The 19,100-nt window shown below is 45.9% G+C and overlaps 1 protein-coding gene across 1 annotated transcript in view; it reads left to right on the top strand.

Moving 5' to 3' along the window:
- Nucleotides 1-18,898, top strand: part of LOC117551008 (calnexin-like) — a 27,452-nt gene extending 8,554 nt beyond the window's left edge. The window contains 11 exon segments of the mRNA XM_034223660.1: nt 14,600-14,699; nt 14,701-14,805; nt 14,807-14,848; nt 16,029-16,102; nt 16,303-16,353; nt 17,332-17,446; nt 17,448-17,482; nt 17,568-17,649; nt 17,934-18,071; nt 18,074-18,128; nt 18,670-18,898. Coding sequence (XP_034079551.1) covers nt 14,604-14,699; nt 14,701-14,805; nt 14,807-14,848; nt 16,029-16,102; nt 16,303-16,353; nt 17,332-17,446; nt 17,448-17,482; nt 17,568-17,649; nt 17,934-18,071; nt 18,074-18,128; nt 18,670-18,863 — 987 coding nt within the window. The 5' untranslated portion in view covers nt 14,600-14,603 and the 3' untranslated portion in view covers nt 18,864-18,898.
- The last annotated feature ends 202 nt before the right edge of the window (nt 18,899-19,100 follow it).

The raw sequence follows: 19,100 nt of genomic DNA, 5'->3' as shown, positions 1-19,100 counted from the left end.
CCTCTGGGAGGGAGAAAAAGAGCCACAGCGGAGAATAAACAGAAGGGCAACCATGGCAACAATGCGCGGGACGTCTTCTTCGCAGCTTTTGTTTCATACTACAGCGCCACTTACAGGCCTGGCATATGTACTACAGCCTCTCCAGCGCTTTCGAGCGGTCTCTCATTCCCCTGATCCAGAGGTGGAGAGTTGCCCATATAGGTCCCCTTTAAATTCTCAGTTACCTGTGTGCGTGTGTGTGTGTGTGTGTGGTGTGTGTGTGTGTGTGGTGTGTGTGTGTGTGTGTGTGTGTGTGTGTGTGTGTGTGTGTGTGTGTGTGTGTGTGTGTGTGTGTGTGTGTGTGTGTGTGTGTGTGTGTGTGTGTGTGTGTGTGTGTGTGTGTGTGTGTGTGTGTGTGTGTGTGTGTGTGTGTGTGTGTGTGTGTGTGTGTGTGTGTGTGTGTGTGTGTGTGTGTGTGTGTGTGTGTGTGTGTGTGTGTGTGTGTGTGTGTGTGTGTGTGTGTGTGTGTGTGTGTGTGTGTGTGTAGTCCCGTGGGGTTTAAGCTCATTAGGGTTGCGTGGTTGCCAAGAAAACACAAGTTAATTACGTGTTTGTTGGTAAATGCATGAGGGACACAATGAGAAGTGTTTTGTGGAGTTATTTATAGAGTCTGTGGAGAGTTTGTAGTTCAGCAACCGGTTTCAAACATTCACAGGAAATAAAGCGATGGAAAATAAATATTAACATTTATTTAGCACCTAACTATGAAGTATGTAGTGTCTCTACTTTAAAGAGTCCCCTCCTGCTGATTTTCAGGTGTATATCAGTATGTAGTGTCTCTACTTTAAAGAGTCCTCTCCTGCTGATGTTCAGGTGTATATCAGTATGTAGTGTCTCTTCTTTAAAGAGTCCTCTCCTGCTGATGTCCAGGTGTATATCAGTATGTAGTGTCTCTACTTTAAAGAGTCCTCTCCTGCTGATGTTCAGGTGTATATCAGTATGTAGTGTCTCTACTTTAAAGAGTCCTCTCCTGCTGATGTTCAGGTGTATATCAGTATGTAGTGTATCTACTTTAAAGAGTCCTCTCCTGCTGATGTTCAGGTGTATATCAGTATGTAGTGTCTCTACTTTAAAGAGTCCTCTCCTGCTGATGTTCAGGTGTATATCAGTATGTAGTGTCTCTACTTTAAAGAGTCCTCTCCTGCTGATGTTCAGGTGTATATCAGTATGTTGTGTCTCTACTTTAAAGAGTCCTCTCCTGATGATGTTCAGGTGTATATAAGTATGTAGTGTCTCTACTTTAAAGAGTCCTCTCCTGCTGATGTTCAGGTGTATATCAGTATGTAGTGTCTCTACTTTAAAGAGTCCTCTCCTGCTGATGTCCAGGTGTATATCAGTGTGTAGTGTCTCTACTTTAAAGAGTCCTCTCCTGCTGATGTTCAGGTGTTTATCAGTATGTAGTGTCTCTACTTTAAAGAGTCCTCTCCTGCTGATGTTCAGGTGTATATCAGTATGTAGTGTCTCTACTTTAAAGAGTCCTCTCCTGCTGATGTTCAGGTGTATATCAGTATGTAGTGTCTCTACTTTAAAGAGTTCTCTCCTGCTGATGTTCAGGTGTATATCAGTATGTAGTGTCTCTACTTTAAAGAGTCCTCTCCTGCTGATGTTCAGGTGTATGTCAGTATGTAGTGTCTCTACTTTAAAGAGTCCTCTCCTGCTGATGTTCAGGTGTATATCAGTATGTAGTGTCTCTACTTTAAAGAGTCCTCTCCTGATGATGTTCAGGTGTATATCAGTATGTAGTGTCTCTACTTTAAAGAGTCCTCTCCTGCTGATGTTCAGGTGTATATCAGTATGTAGTGTCTCTACTTTAAAGAGTCCTCTCCTGCTGATGTTCAGGTGTATATCAGTATGTAGTCTCTACTTTAAAGAGTCCTCTCCTGCTGATGTTCAGGTGTATATCAGTATGTAGTGTCTCTACTTTAAAGAGTCCTCTCCTGCTGATGTTCAGGTGTATATCAGTATGTAGTGTCTCTACTTTAAAGAGTCCTCTCCTGCTGATGTTCAGGTGTATATCAGTATGTAGTGTCTCTACTTTAAAGAGTCCTCTCCTGCTGATGTTCAGGTGTATATCAGTATGTAGTGTCTCTACTTTAAAGAGTCCTCTCCTGCTGATGTTCAGGTGGATATCAGTATGTAGTGTCTCTACTTTAAAGAGTCCTCTCCTGCTGATGTTCAGGTGTATATCAGTATGTAGTGTCTCTACTTTTAAAGAGTCCTCTCCTGCTGATGTTCAGGTGTATATCAGTATGTAGTCTCTACTTTAAAGAGTCCTCTCCTGCTGATGTTCAGGTGTATATCAGTATGTAGTGTCTCTACTTTAAAGAGTCCTCTCCTGCTGATGTTCAGGTGTATATCAGTATGTAGTGTCTCTACTTTAAAGAGTCCTCTCCTGCTGATGTTCAGGTGTATATCAGTATGTAGTGTCTCTACTTTAAAGAGTCCTCTCCTGCTGATGTTCAGGTGTATATCAGTATGTAGTGTCTCTACTTTAAAGAGTCCTCTCCTGCTGATGTTCAGGTGGATATCAGTATGTAGTGTCTCTACTTTAAAGAGCCCTCTCCTGCTGATGTTCAGGTGTATATCAGTATGTAGTGTCTCTACTTTAAAGAGTTCTCTCCTGCTGATGTTCAGGTGGATATCAGTATGTAGTGTCTCTACTTTAAAGAGTCCTCTCCTGCTGATGTTCAGGTGGATATCAGTATGTAGTGTCTCTACTTTAAAGAGTCCTCTCCTGCTGATGTTCAGGTGTATATCAGTATGTAGTGTCTCTACTTTAAAGAGCCCTCTCCTGCTGATGTTCAGGTGTATATCAGTATGTAGTGTCTCTACTTTAAAGAGTCCTCTCATGCTGATGTTCAGGTGGATATCAGTATGTAGTGTCTCTACTTTAAAGAGTCCTCTCCTGCTGATGTTCAGGTGTATATCAGTATGTAGTGTCTCTACTTTAAAGAGCCCTCTCCTGCTGATGTTCAGGTGGATATCAGTATGTAGTGTCTCTACTTTAAAGAGTCCTCTCCTGCTGATGTTCAGGTGTATATCAGTATGTAGTGTCTCTACTTTAAAGAGTCCTCTCATGCTGATGTTCAGGTGTATATCAGTATGTAGTGTCTCTACTTTAAAGAGTCCTCTTCTGCTGATGTTCAGGTGTATATCAGTATGTAGTGTATCTACTTTAAAGAGTCCTCTCCTGCTGATGTTCAGGTGTATATCAGTATGTAGTGTCTCTACTTTAAAGAGTCCTCTCCTGCTGATGTTCAGGTGTATATCAGTATGTAGTGTCTCTGCTTTAAAGAGTCCTCTCCTGCTGATGTTCAGGTGTATATCAGTATGTAGTGTCTCTACTTTAAAGAGTCCTCTCCTGCTGATGTTCAGGTGTATATCAGTATGTAGTGTCTCTACTTTAAAGAGTCCTCTCCTGCTGATGTTCAGGTGTATATCAGTATGTAGTGTATCTACTTTAAAGAGTCCTCTCCTGCTGATGTTCAGGTGTATATCAGTATGTAGTGTCTCTACTTTAAAGAGTCCTCTCCTGCTGATGTTCAGGTGTATATCAGTATGTAGCGTCTCTACTTTAAAGAGTCCTCTCCTGCTGATGTTCAGGTGTATATCAGTATGTAGTGTCTCTACTTTAAAGAGTCCTCTCCTGCTGATGTTCAGGTGTATATCAGTATGTAGCGTCTCTACTTTAAAGAGTCCTCTCCTGCTGATGTTCAGGTGTATATCAGTATGTAGCGTCTCTACTTTAAAGAGTCCTCTCCTGCTGATGTTCAGGTGTATATCAGTATGTAGTGTCTCTACTTTAAAGAGTCCTCTCCTGCTTATGTTCAGGTGTATATCAGTATGTAGTGTCTCTACTTTAAAGAGTCCTCTCCTGCTGATGTTCAGGTGTATATCAGTATGTAGCGTCTCTACTTTAAAGAGTCCTCTCCTGCTGATGTTCAGGTGTATATCAGTATGTAGTGTCTCTACTTTAAAGAGTCCTCTCCTGCTGATGTTCAGGTGTATATCAGTATGTAGCGTCTCTACTTTAAAGAGTCCTCTCCTGCTGATGTTCAGCTGTATATCAGTATGTAGTGTCTCTACTTTAAAGAGTCCTCTCCTGCTGATGTTCAGGTGTATATCAGTATGTAGTGTCTCTACTTTAAAGAGTCCTCTCCTGCTGATGTTCAGGTGTATATCAGTATGTAGCGTCTCTACTTTAAAGAGTCCTCTCCTGCTGATGTTCAGGTGTATATCAGTATGTAGTGTCTCTACTTTAAAGAGTCCTCTCCTGCTGATGTTCAGGTGTATATCAGTATGTAGTGTCTCTACTTTAAAGAGTCCTCTCCTGATCCAGATTCTGAAACGCAGCTGGAGTCGTGAACAAAATAAAACCTGATCCAACATGGCCGCTCTTTGAGGCCGCTCCACCTGCTGAGAGAAAAGCAAACAGCAGATGTTTTCACTTCCTCATCTTCCTCCTCCTCTGTTTCCCCACCTGCTTCCCCCTCTCCCCTTTCCCTTCATGTTTCCCCCTCCTCCTCCTCCTCCTCCTCCTCCTCCTCCTCCTCCTCCTCCTCCTCCTCCTCCTCCTCCTCCTCTCCCTCTTTATGTCTCACCACCCTAATATGTTATTTCTCACCCAGTTCTTTAAATTGCTGCTGCGTACTTATTGTGAAATGAGCATGTCATGGATATTTGTACTCATATTTTACTCGTATAACTTACGGGCTTTTCTCTATCCTTAACATCAGGGCTCGACAGTAACGGTTGCCAGGTTGCCATTGGCAACCATTCAGAAAAAATGTCAACCACTTCTTGGCCTTTGGTTTCCATCAGTGGCAACCAGTTTCTAACATAAAGAAATGAGGACAGCAAACAGCTGAATGTGCACCCCAAAATAGATAAATGTTATTTGTTGCATTAAGAGTGATATTTAGTTATTGTTGTGACCAGTCGGAACCTGATACTTGAGTTGCACGTGCATTGGTGTGATTACGGAGCCAGAAAGCCACGCACGTTTTACAAAAAAATGGCGAAATAAAGTAAGTTGTTTGACTGTGGGGTGAAAAGTTCGGCCAACCCGTCAACATCTCAAACGAATGTTCAAAGTGATTCAACTGATGAAGCGCAAGATGAGCCCGAACGAAAGCAAAGAGGAAATGTGTAAAGTCTTGGGAGGCGAAATATATAAGTACATTCTGCGCCGTTGTGCATTCACTTCCGGTAAAAGTTCCTACAAAATAAGAGTCCCGATCTTATTACTACCAAAATAAAAGTGCTAAACGAAACTTTACCATAGGAAAATATTGGCATAAAAATATAATCACTTCTATAAAAAGGTATTTTAAATATAGTTAGACATATTAAAGGTAATTTACAGCATTAATATTTAATATCTAATTCTTACTGTGAATGGTTTTCATTTATTTAACATTAGAAATGTATTAGTCCATGACTTCAATGCTGAAGGGCCAGTGGATCTATGGTGGGGGTCCGCACAGAGGTCAAGACTTCAATGCTGAAGGGCCAGTGGATCTATGGTGGGGGTCAGCACAGAGGTCAAGACTTCAATGCTGAAGGGCCAGTGGATCTATGGTGGGGGGTCAGCACAGAGGTCAAGACTTCAATGCTGAAGGGCCAGTGGATCTATGGTGGGGGTCAGCACAGAGGTCAAGACTTCAATGCTGAAGGGCCAGTGGATCTATGGTGGGGGTCAGCACAGAGGTCAAGACTTCAATGCTGAAGGGCCAGTGGATCTTTGGTGGGGGTCAGCACAGAGGTCAAGACTTCAATGCTGAAGGGCCAGTGGATCTATGGTGGGGGTCAGCACAGAGGTCAAGACTTCAATGCTGAAGGGCCAGTGGATCTATGGTGGGGGTCAGCACAGAGGTCAAGACTTCAATGCTGAAGGGCCAGTGGATCTATGGTGGGGGTCAGCACATAGGTCAAGACTTCAATGCTGAAGGGCCAGTGGATCTATGGTGGGGGTCAGCACAGAGGTCAAGACTTCAATGCTGAAGGGCCAGTGGATCTATGGTGGGGGTCAGCACAGAGGTCAAGACTTCAATGCTGAAGGGCCAGTGGCTCTATGGTGGGGGTCAGCACAGAGGTCAAGACTTCAATGCTGAAGGGCCAGTGGATCTATGGTGGGGGTCAGCACAGAGGTCAAGACTTCAATGCTGAAGGGCCAGTGGATCTGTGGTGGGGGTCAGCACAGAGGTCAAGACTTCAATGCTGAAGGGCCAGTGGATCTATGGTGGGGGTCCGCACAGAGGTCAAGACTTCAATGCTGAAGGGCCAGTGGATCTATGGTGGGGGTCAGCACAGAGGTCAAGACTTCAATGCTGAAGGGCCAGTGGATCTATGGTGGGGGTCCGCACAGAGGTCAAGACTTCAATGCTGAAGGGCCAGTGGATCTGTGGTGGGGGTCAGCACAGAGGTCAAGACTTCAATGCTGAAGGGCCAGTGGATCTATGGTGGGGGTCCGCACAGAGGTCAAGACTTCAATGCTGAAGGGCCAGTGGATATATGGTGGGGGTCAGCACAGAGGTCAAGACTTCAATGCTGAAGGGCCAGTGGATCTATGGTGGGGGTCAGCACAGAGGTCAAGACTTCAATGCTGAAGGGCCAGTGGATCTATGGTGGGGGTCAGCACAGAGGTCAAGACTTCAATGCTGAAGGGCCAGTGGGATCTATGGTGGGGGGTCCGCACAGAGGTCAAGACTTCAATGCTTGAAGGGCCAGTGGATCTATGGTGGGGGTCAGCACAGAGGTCAAGACTTCAATGCTGAAGGGGCCAGTGGATCTATGGTGGGGGTCAGCACAGAGGTCAAGACTTCAATGCTGAAGGGCCAGTGGATCTATGGTGTGGGGGTCAGCACAGAGGTCAAGACTTCAATGCTGAAGGGCCAGTGGATCTATGGTGGGGGTCCGCACAGAGGTCAAGACTTCAATGCTGAAGGGCCAGTGGATCTATGGTGGGGGTCCGCACAGAGGGTCAAGACTTCATGCTGAAGGGCCAGTGGATCTATGGTGGGGGTCAGCACAGAGGTCAAGACTTCAATGCTGAAGGGCCAGTGGATCTATGGTGGGGGTCCGCACAGAGGTCAAGACTTCAATGCTGAAGGGCCAGTGGATCTGTGGTGGGGGTCAGCACAGAGGTCAAGACTTCAATGCTGAAGGGCCAGTGGATCTATGGTGGGGGTCCGCACAGAGGTCAAGACTTCAATGCTGAAGGGCCAGTGGATATATGGTGGGGGTCAGCACAGAGGTCAAGACTTCAATGCTGAAGGGCCAGTGGATCTAGTGGGGGGGTCAGCACAAGAGGTCAAGACTTCAATGCTGAAGGGCCAGTGGATCTATGGTGGGGGTCAGCACAGAGGTCAAGACTTCAATGCTGAAGGGCCAGTGGATCTATGGTGGGGGTCAGCACAGAGGTCAAGACTTCAATGCTGAAGGGCCAGTGGATCTATGGTGGGGGTCCGCACAGAGGTCAAGACTTCAATGCTGAGAGGGCCAGTGGATCTATGGTGGGGGTCAGCACAGAGGTCAAGACTTCAATGCTGAAGGGCCAGTGGATCTATGGGTGGGGGTCAGCACAGAGGTCAAGACTTCAATGCTGAAGGGCCAGTGGATCTATGGTGGGGGGTCAGCACAGAGGTCAAGACTTCAATGCTGAAGGGCCAGTGGATCTATGGTGGGGGTCCGCACAGAGGTCAAGACTTCAATGCTGAAGGGCCAGTGGATCTATGGTGGGGGTCAGCACAAAGGTCAAGAGAACCCAAATTTGAAAGGGAGACAACGGACGACCAAGAAACTAGTGACTTGCTCAATTCATGTGTGAGGGATCTGTGAAGGACAGCAGCGCTCCTGGTGTTTCGTATTCCAGCCATTGAGGGTGGGCAGGTTTCCTCCCACTTAGGTTTCAAATCATTGCGTTAATTACTTATTGTAAAGCATTGGAACATTCTTTTGTGTCACATGTTCATTATTAAGTTGATGTATAACTGTATAGTATCTTAATTATTTAAAATATAAGATGACTAAAAATGGCAACCGTATTTTCAGTTTTGAAAACCAAAAGCTGATGCCTGGTTGCCTGGCAACCACTTTTAAAAGTTAGCGTTGAGCCCTGCTTAACATGTTAGCTTCTTTATTATCGCTGTAACTCTGTACGTGTCCTCGCTGGGAGACTAATGAAGTGACTCTACGTGTCCTCACTGGGAGACTAATGAAGGGACTGTACGTGTCCTCGCTGGGAGACTAATGAAGTGACTGTACGTGTCCTCACTGGGAGACTAATGAAGTGACTGTACGTGTCCTCACTGGGAGACTAATGAAGGGACTCTGTACGTGTCCTCACTGGGAGACTAATGAAGGGACTGTACGTGTCCTCACTGGGAGACTAATGAAGGGACTGTACGTGTCCTCACTGGGAGACTAATGAAGGGACTCTGTACGTGTCCTCGCTGGGAGACTAATGAAGTGACTGTACGTGTCCTCACTGGGAGACTAATGAAGGGACTCTACGTGTCCTCACTGGGAGACTAATGAAGTGACTGTACGTGTCCTCACTGGGAGACTAATGAAGGGACTCTGTACGTGTCCTCACTGGGAGACTAATGAAGTGACTGTACGTGTCCTCACTGGGAGACTAATGAAGGGACTCTGTACGTGTCCTCACTGGGAGACTAATGAAGTGACTGTACGTGTCCTCACTGGGAGACTAATGAAGTGACTGTACGTGTCCTCACTGGGAGACTAATGAAGGGACTCTGTACGTGTCCTCACTGGGAGGACTAATGAAGTGACTGTACGTGTCCTCACTGGGAGACTAATGAAGTGACTGTACGTGTCCTCACTGGGAGACTAATGAAGTGACTGTACGTGTCCTCACTGGGAGACTAATGAAGTGACTGTACGTGTCCTCGCTGGGAGACTAATGAAGGGACTGTACGTGTCCTCGCTGGGAGACTAATGAAGGGACTGTACGTGTCCTCACTGGGAGACTAATGAAGTGACTGTACGTGTCCTCACTGGGAGACTAATGAAGTGACTGTACGTGTCCTCACTGGGAGACTAATGAAGGGACTCTGTACGTGTCCTCGCTGGGAGACTAATGAAGGGACTGTACGTGTCCTCACTGGGAGACTAATGAAGCGACTGTACGTGTCCTCACTGGGAGACTAATGAAGCGACTGTACGTGTCCTCGCTGGGAGACTAATGAAGGGACTGTACGTGTCCTCACTGGGAGACTAATGAAGGGACTGTACGTGTCCTCACTGGGAGACTAATGAAGGGACTGTACGTGTCCTCACTGGGAGACTAATGAAGGGACTGTACGTGTCCTCACTGGGAGACTAATGAAGGGACTGTACGTGTCCTCGCTGGGAGACTAATAGGGGTGTAACGGTACACGTACCCGTACCGAAATTATTCGGTACGGGCCCTTCGGTTCGGTACAGGTGTGTACCGAAAGTGTACCGAACGAATATAACGTTAAACGTAAAAAATTGAGAACGTGAACAACTTTTTGGAAGTAATCTCAGGTGCTGCGTCGCAGCATTCAGAGTAATTTGGTCACATTGGGTTCAACGCGTCATAGAGCGAGCAAGTCATTTAATTGGATGAGAGGCAAACTATGAGAGCTGGTCAGAGGGATGCGTTCAAATTTAGTCAGTAATTTGAGGAACTGTCGAAAATTAATGGCGAACGCAGATAAAGTTGAGCTCGAAAATCCTCCAGCATCATTGAAGTCTCCGGTTTGGGAACATTTTGGTTTCGCAGTTACGTACAAGGATGAAGGACAAAGACAGGTGGACCGAACCAAAGCTTGTTTGTCAGCATTGTTCAACTAAAATTGGTTACGCGGCTGGCAATACATCAAACTTGCAACACTCTTGAAAAGGCATCACCCGAACGTGAATATCACCGGTACCAAAAGTAAAAGACTGAAGTGCAAATCCAACTCCCGCTAGCATTTAAGCTCCACCACTCGCAGAAAGTTCAGACCGAGCCAAAGCTATTACAAACGCCAAATATCCTTATGTTGCCATGTTAGCAAAGCGCTACCTGGCTGTATCTGCTACCTCTGTCCCTAGCGAGAGGGTGTTCTCCACAGCAGGAGACATTGTTAGTGCCAGCAGATCTGCCCTTTCGGCAAGCAATGTGGACAAGTTAATTTTTCTTTAAAAAAACATGAAAATACAATGACAAGCAAGTCATAATGTCAAACTGGCTGCTTAGGAACTAGTACAGTACAGTTCAAATACAGATTATTTCAGTTCATCGAAAAGCTGCACCTTAATGTTTATTTTATTATATTTTGTATTTATTTGAGTGAATACATTATTCACAGTTTAATAATAATAAAAAAAAAATATATATATATATGTTTTGTTCTGTGAAAAAAAATTCTGCTGTACCGAAAACGTACCGAACCGAACCGTGACCAAAAAACCGAGGTACGTACCGAACCGAAATGTTTGTGAACCGTTACACCCCTAGAGACTAATGAAGGGACTGTACGTGTCCTCACTGGGAGACTAATGAAGGGACTGTACGTGTCCTCACTGGGAGACTAATGAAGGGACTCTGTACGTGTCCTCGCTGGGAGACTAATGAAGTGACTGTACGTGTCCTCACTGGGAGACTAATGAAGTGACTGTACGTGTCCTCACTGGGAGACTAATGAAGTGACTGTACGTGTCCTCACTGGGAGACTAATGAAGGGACTCTGTACGTGTCCTCACTGGGAGACTAATGAAGTGACTGTACGTGTCCTCACTGGGAGACTAATGAAGTGACTGTACGTGTCCTCACTGGGAGACTAATGAAGTGACTGTACGTTGTCCTCGCTGGGAGACTAATGAAGTGACTGTACGTGTCCTCACTGGGAGACTAATGAAGGGACTGTACGTGTCCTCGCTGGGAGAACTAATGAAGGGACTGTACGTGTCCTCGCTGGGAGGACTAATGAAGGGACTGTACGTGTCCTCGCTGGGAGACTAATGAAGGGTACTGTACGTGTCCTCGCTGGGAGACTAATGAAGTGACTGTACGTGTCCTCACTGGGAGACTAATGAAGCTGACTGTACGTGTCCTCGCTGGGAGACTAATGAAGGGACTCTGTACGTGTCCTCACTGGGAGACTAATGAAGGGACTGTACGTGTCCTCACTGGGAGACTAATGAAGGGACTGTACGTGTCCTCACTGGGAGACTAATGAAGTGACTGTACGTGTCCTCACTGGGAGACTAATGAAGTGACTGTACGTGTCCTCACTGGGAGACTAATGAAGGGACTGTACGTGTCCTCACTGGGAGACTAATGAAGGGACTGTACGTGTCCTCACTGGGAGACTAATGAAGTGACTGTACGTGTTCCTCGCTGGGAGACTAATGAAGTGACTGTAGTGTCCTCACTGGGGAGACTAATGAAGTGGACCTGTACGTGTCCTCACTGGGAGCTATATGAAGTGACTGTACGGTCCTCGCTGGGGAGGACTAATGAAGGGACTGTACGTGTCCTCGCTGGGAGACTAATGAAGGGACTGTACGTGTCCTCACTGGGAGGACTATGAAGGGACTGTACGTGTCCTCGCTGGAGACTAATGAAGGGACTGTACGTGTCCTCACTGGGAGGACTAATGAAGTGACTGTACGTTGTCCTCACTGGAGACTAATGAAGTGGACTGTACGTGTCCTCGCTGGGAGACTAATGAAAGTGACTGTACGTGTCCTCGCTGGGAGACTAATGAAGGGACTGTACGTGTCCTATCGCTGGGAGACTAATGAAGGGACTGTACGTGTCCTCGCTGGGAGACTAATGAAGGGACTGTACGTGTCCTCACTGGGAGAACCTAATGAAGTGACTGTACGTGTCCTCACTGGGAGACTAATGAAGGGACTCGTACGTGTCCTCGCTGGGAGACTATGAAGGGACTGTACGTGTCCTCACTGGGAGAGCCTAATTAAGCGACTGTACGTGTCCTCACTGGAGACTAATGAAGCGACTGTACGTGTCCTCACTGGGAGACTAATGAAGCGACTGTACGTGTCCTCACTGGGAGACTAAATGAAGCGACTGTACGTGTCCTCACTGGGGAGACTAATGAAGGGACTGTACGTGTCCTCGCTGGGGAGACTAATGAAGTGACTGTACGTGTCTCGCTGGGAGACTAATGAATTGACTGTACGTGTCCTCGCTGGGAGACTAATGAAGGGACTGTACGTGTCCTCAATGGGAGACTAATGAAGGGACGTACGAGTCCTCGCTGGGAGACTAATGAAGTGACTGTACGTGTCCTCACTGGGAGACTAAGGAAGGGACTGTACGTGTCCTCGCTGGGAGACTAATGAAGTGGACTGTACGTGTCCTCACGGGGAGACTAATGAAGTGACTGTACGTGTCCTCGCTGGGAGACTAATGAAGTGACTGTACGTGTCCTCGCTGGGGAGACTAATGAAGGGACTGTACGTGTCCTCACTGGGAGTACTAATGAAGGGACTGTACGTGTCCTCGCTGGGAGACTAATGAAGGGACTGTACGTGTCCTCACTGGGAGACTAATGAAGGGACTGTACCGTGTCCTCGCTGGAGACTAATGACGGGACTGTACGTGTCCTCACTGGGAGACTAATGAAGCGACTGTACGTGTCCTCACTGGGAGACTAATGAAGCGACTGTACGTGTCCTCACTGGGAGACTAATGAAGCGACTGTACGTGTCCTCGCTGGGAGACTAATGAAGCGACTGTACGTGTCCTCGCTGGGAGACTAATGAAGTGAGCTGTAACGTGTCCTCGCTGGAGACTAATGAAGTGACTGTAGTGTCTCCTCGCTGGGAGACTAATGAAGGGACTGTACGGTCCCAATGGGAGACTATGAAGGGACTGTACGAGTCCCTCGCTGGGAGACTAAATGAAGTGACTGTACGTGTCATCACTGGGAGACTAATGAAGGGGACTGTACGTGTCCTCGCTGGGAGACTAATGAAGTGACTGTACGTGTCCTCACGGGGAGACTAATGAAGTGACTGTACGTGTCCTCGCTGGGAGACTAATGAAGTGACTGTACGTGTCCTCGCTGGAGACTAATGAAGGGGACTGTACGTGTCCTCACTGGGAGACTAATGAAGGGACTGTACGTGTCCTCGCTGGGAGACTAATGAGGGACTGTACGTGTCCTCACTGGGAGACTAATGAAGGGTACTGTACGTGTCCTCGCTGGGAGACTAATGAAGTGACTCTCAGTGCATGACATTAAGGATTTTGGGAGATGGCCCTGTGGGCCATCTAAGCTAATTTACAGATGGCCCTGAGCCCAATAGAGATTGCCGGCTGAAAAAATGCGCGCGGACGAAATGGCACGAAGGGTTTGGGGGGCCTCCGTCCCCCTAGAAAATGTAGATTTTTGTCATAGTCTTTGATGCTGTCTGGTGCATTCTCTAGAACTGAATTATAAGATGAACCACCACAATATTGTATTGTACAATTTCAATGTTATTCTTCATTTCACTTGTTGTTTGTGTTTGCTCGCTTCATGCCCTGCATAGCTATAAGAAACACTTAAGTTGTTGGTCAAGACACTTTCCATCTGATGAAGGCAGATGCCTTCCCAGATGTATAAAAGTAGAAAACATTACATTCAGTTTGTAACTGCAAAACAAACATTATTTACACTATTATGGCCCCTGTTAAAAATGTTTGTAATGTTATCTACTGTAAGTTGTTTGAAACGAATGCCTCCTCATCCGGAAGCTGACCGAGCAGACCCGAGCAGCAGTCGAGAGGAGCCGAGCGCATCCGCGAAGCACACAAAATGGCGACGTCATAGTTCCCATTAGCCGGCAAATCTAAACCTCTCCGGTCAAAATAATTTCCCTTTAGCGCAATACCGCTTCAGTTGCGCCACTTATGTGACAGACAAGAAGAGTCAATTCTAATGTCTAACACGTAATGTGGAGAAAGAGATGTCCTGGATGGGTTGATTGTGCGTTGATCTGTTGGTAATGCCTCGAGGTTCCGGTGGGCATGTAAACAAATGCATAATGCTGCGCTATACTTTGTGGCCTCCCGGTTGCATAGCGACACTTATTGTTTAGGGTCTTTTAATAAGCAGGTAGTCCTATCATTAGCTAGAACTAGCTGGATCTGATCGATATGGACATAAACGCGAGTCTAATCTGAGGGAGAGAGAGATCAGCTGCTGCTGACGAGTCGACACGCAGCTCTGCATGATCACATGCAGCGGTGAGCGGAACAAACACACCCTTCAGGTTAGAATATCACACGCAGCTATTTTAATTACCTCTCAAACTACCTAAACTAGTTATAGATATGTTTAGTTTTACTGTCGGGTCACTCATTACTGATCCGCGAGCTGCATGAGACTGGCATAATAGATTACACGATCGGGCAACCAGCAGGTGAGGCTTCATTGCCCGAGCTAAATACTAGATGGCCCCGGGCAGTCCTTAATGTCGAGCCCTGGACTCTGTACGTGTCCTCGGGGGACTAATGAAGTGACTGTACGTGTCCTCGCTGGGAGACTAATGAAGTGACTCTTGATTCTGCGACTATGGATCAGAAGTTTCTGGTTCTCCTGGCCGCTCGCGGTCTGCTCGTCTGCCTCAGTCTTCCTCCTGTCTGCGGGGCGCAGGACGGTCTGCAGGAATGTGATGGAGGAGGGTCTGGAGGAGGAGATGGACGTTGAAGACGAGCTGGATCTGGGTCTGGCTGCAGGAGAGGAAGAGGACGAGATGATGGAGGGAGACGCTCAGGGAAGAAGCTCCAGCTGAGCCCAAAAACTCCTCCGATTCCCAGGTGAGAGCGAATGCTACGAAACCATAATAAGCTATTTTCATTACCACTCAAGTCTCATTGAGATTACAAATATATATTTTCAAGAGAATCAAGTTAACTTATTGTCATCTTTCAGTTTGTGTACAGACGGAGAGATCGAAATACCGTTTCCCACAATCCCCAATACAAAAAACAAATATGTGTGTGTGTATATATATTAAGCACACACACACACACACACACACACACACACACACACAATTGAGACCTAAATAAAAGGCACAAGAATCAATAGAAAATAAACAGTCACTTCAATGTCTTTGATAATGTGCATTGGTGCAGACTGTCCATAGCAGCGTGGAAAAGTGTCCTGGTGCTGGATTTGAGGGTGTGTGTGGGGTGTTAAAGTCCAGTGAGTCCTAGGCCCAAGATAGGTAACAGCACAGTTACAGACCATTTTAAAACACAATCACAACACAGTCAATACAACAGCAAAGCATTTACAGACACTAAGCGGCGGCTTCAAGGTTACTGTCTCAAATCCCGCCTCCACCACTACTGGCAAAACATCACCTTCACTTTGGACTATGTGACCTGTTGCCAGCATCCATAGTAAATAAAGAATCAGTGATCTACTTATTTATTTATGAGCGACTAAAAGGCCTCAGGCCTATTACAGCCGTATCCTATTGATTGATTGATTGAGTCGCTTTTAGTCTGTTTTTAAAGGAGCCAGCTCTCTGACTTTCAGCTCTCTTTGAAGCTGGTTCCTTGCTCCAGGAGCAGCGTAACTGAACCTCTTCCCCAGTACGGACTTTAGCTACAGTTAGAAGAAACAAATCCTCTGAGCGAAGCCGATAAGATCCTGTTCATTTTGGGTTTGTCGGTCCTTAGATGGGGAGCACCAAGAATAGCCTTGTATATAAGGATGTGCCGGTGTTTGAGTCGATCGTCAGGGAAGACCATCCAAAGTTGTGCCGTTTGTGATGAATCTCAGTGCACCGTGGTAGATAGACTGAGAAGATGCTTTCATATAAACCACACCTCCATAATCCAGCACAGACAGAAAGGTTGCAGACTCAAATCTCTTTTTAGCCTCGACAGAAAAAAAGGAGAAAAAAACCTAATTTTATTCTTAATTCTTTCATAAATGAATAAATCTGCAGTTTTTTCAATGTTCTTTCTACTTCCTGTTTGTCAGGTGACCTACAAGGCTCCTGAGCCAATGGGGGAACATTTCATCGCTGAGTCTTTTGACCGGGGGACGCTTGATGGGTGAGCACAGTCATTCAGGGATTTAGAGTCAAATATGTTTATTATAGATATGTAATTCTCCAGTGTTTCCTGCAGCAGAGTGTGTGTGTGTGTTCAGGTGTGTGTGTGTGTTCAGGTGTGTGTGTGTGTTCAGGTGTGTCTGAGTGTGTTCAGGTGTGTGTGTGTGTTCAGGTGTGTAAACTGTACCTGTGTGTTCTCAGCTGGGTGATGTCCAGCGCTAAGAAGGAGGAAGCAGATGAAGACATCGCAAAAATACGACGGTATGTATAGATTTCAAATATGTTAATATAAAACCACTTCAGATTAACAGAATGCTCACACTGGTGTCATCTCACCCTGTTGTTTAAAATACTGAATTTCCCCAAAGGGATTAATAAAGGTCATCTTATTTTATCTGATAATCTTCCATTCATATTGATTAATGAGAATGCTCACACCCAATCAACGGGTTAAACTGATTTTAATAACATAATTAACATTTTCTGTAAATGAAAGAAGATCAAATTAAAGTAATTGAAATCCACCCTTCCCCCTAAGCGTGTACCACGACATGCTGTTAGAAAAACTCTCCCTGGTCCCCCGGCTTGAGCTTCAATCTCAGGATCCATGTGTCTGTGATCCTCAAGAATATAAGTAGCAGCAATTCTGACTATTTTTTTCAAACATCTCAACATTCTGACTTTATCTAAAATAAAATCGGACTTTTTCTCAAATCTCAAAATTCTGACTTTTTCTGAATACTTCAAAAATGTTAATAATCCCTGGTCCCCGGCTTGAGCTTGAACCTCAGGATCCATGTGTCTGTGATCCTCTCCAGAATGGAAGGAGTCATCACATACAAAGCATCAGCTAGTTCCTGAACAGTGTCCTTCACATGCTGATATCCAAGAGAGGGAGTTACACAGTCACAAGATGGAGGAATAGAAAGCAGTATTCAATGTTTACTTCAGATTAGCTCCACCTCAGAAATGAGCATGCTTGATGTCTCTCTCCATAGAGGCTGAATCATCATGTTAATCACAGAGCTATCATCTGCCTCAAACAGTCCTGATGCTCTTCTAGGTAATCACACATCCTGTCATGTTCACAGCTGCAGTTGGGGTACCTTTGTTAGCATGGTACTCTCAACAGGAAGAGTTCATTCAGTATATTCACAACATAAACCATGAAAACCCTCAGAAGAGTATCTGGTTATTAACTCACCTGTTGTTGTTGTTGTTGTTGATGTTGTTTACAGGTAAATGGGTGGTAGAGGAGATGAAGGACAGCAAACTGGCCGGAGACAAAGGTCTGGTCCTGAAGACTCGAGCCAAACATCACGCCATCTCCGCCCAGCTGCTGAGACCCCTTCGTGTTCGACAGCAAGCCGCTCATCATCCAGTAAGAACAACACACACACACTCTCACACACACTTCCTGTATCACCTGCCAGGTGTTCTCATCACTTCCTGTCGTGGTGTTTCAGGTACGAGGTGAACTTCCAGTCTGGGCTCGACTGCGGCGGCGCCTACGTGAAGCTGCTGACTCAGACCCCAGATCTGGACCTGGTCAGTACCAAAACACACCAAGAGCTCTTATTGTGGAATATAAAGTGAATAGGGCTCTTATTGTGAAATATAAAGTGAATAGGACTCTTATTGTGAAATATAAAGTGAATAGGGCTCTTATTGTGAAATAATCATACATTATCTGCAGTCAAACAGTTATAATAGATAAAGAATGATTTTTTTTTTTTTTTTTTCTTCCCAAAAATCTGCATTATTTTGAAGCAAGCAGAGCTCTTATTGTGAAATACGGAGACTTTGAGAAATTAAACCTGTGTGTTTTATAGGACCAGTTCACGGATAAGACTCCGTACACCATCATGTTCGGACCGGATAAATGTGGAGAGGACTTCAAGCTGCACTTCATCTTCAGACACAAGAACCCCAAAACTGGAGAGTTTGAGGAGAAACACGCCAAGAAACCCTGACGCTGAACCTCAGGACCTACTTCACCGACAAGAAGACTCACCTGTACACACTGAGTAAGACACCCACACACACACACACACACACACACACACACACACACACACTGAGTAAGACACACACACACACACTGGGTAAGAGAGACACACACACTGAGTAAGGCACACACACATACACACACACACTGGGTAAGAGAGACACACACACACACACACACACACACACACACACTGGGTACGACTCACACACACTCTCTCACACACACTGGGTAAGAAACACACACACACTGGGTACACTCACACTCACACACACACACACCACACACACTGGGTACGACTCACACTCACACACACACACACACACTGGGTACGACTCAACTCACACACACACTGGGTACGACTCACACACACACACACACCCACACCCTTGCAGTACATCGACTCTTAGAGATACGAGAAAATGTATAAATAAAATTACAAATATTTAAAATAAAAAATTCTTTGCAGTATTTATATATATTTGTTTTCTTTCTTAAAAAATCACCATCATTTTCTTAAAATGCAAAGAACCTAATGAGTGCTCTGTGGCGCCCCCTAGTGCTGAACCCTGACAACAGCTTCGAGGTCCTGGTGGATCAGACGGTGGTGAACAGCGGCAGCTTGCTGAGCGACATGACGCCCGCCGTCAACCCTGCCGCTGAGATCGAGGACCCGGACGACCAGAAACCAGAAGACTGGGACGAGAGGCCGAAGATCCAAGACCCGGCCGCCGCCAAGCCCGAGGACTGGTGAGGGTCTTTCAAGGTCCCCTATCCCCAACATCCACTTCATATGTCTCTCTACATCACATGTGTCCCTCTTATTCATGTCTCTTCTAAATCAACATGGTCCCCTCTTCTCATGTCTCCTCTACATCAAACAGTGTCCCCTCTTCTTATGTCTCTTCCTTCATCAACATGTGTCCCCTTCTTCATGTCTCTTTACATCAACATGTGTCCCCTCTTCTTCATGTTCTTCTACATCAACATG

This window comes from Gymnodraco acuticeps, unplaced genomic scaffold (assembly GCF_902827175.1).
Source record: "Gymnodraco acuticeps unplaced genomic scaffold, fGymAcu1.1, whole genome shotgun sequence".
In the NCBI taxonomy this organism is placed as follows: Eukaryota; Metazoa; Chordata; class Actinopteri; order Perciformes; family Bathydraconidae; genus Gymnodraco; species Gymnodraco acuticeps.
This window is presented reverse-complemented; position numbering and strand designations above follow the sequence as displayed.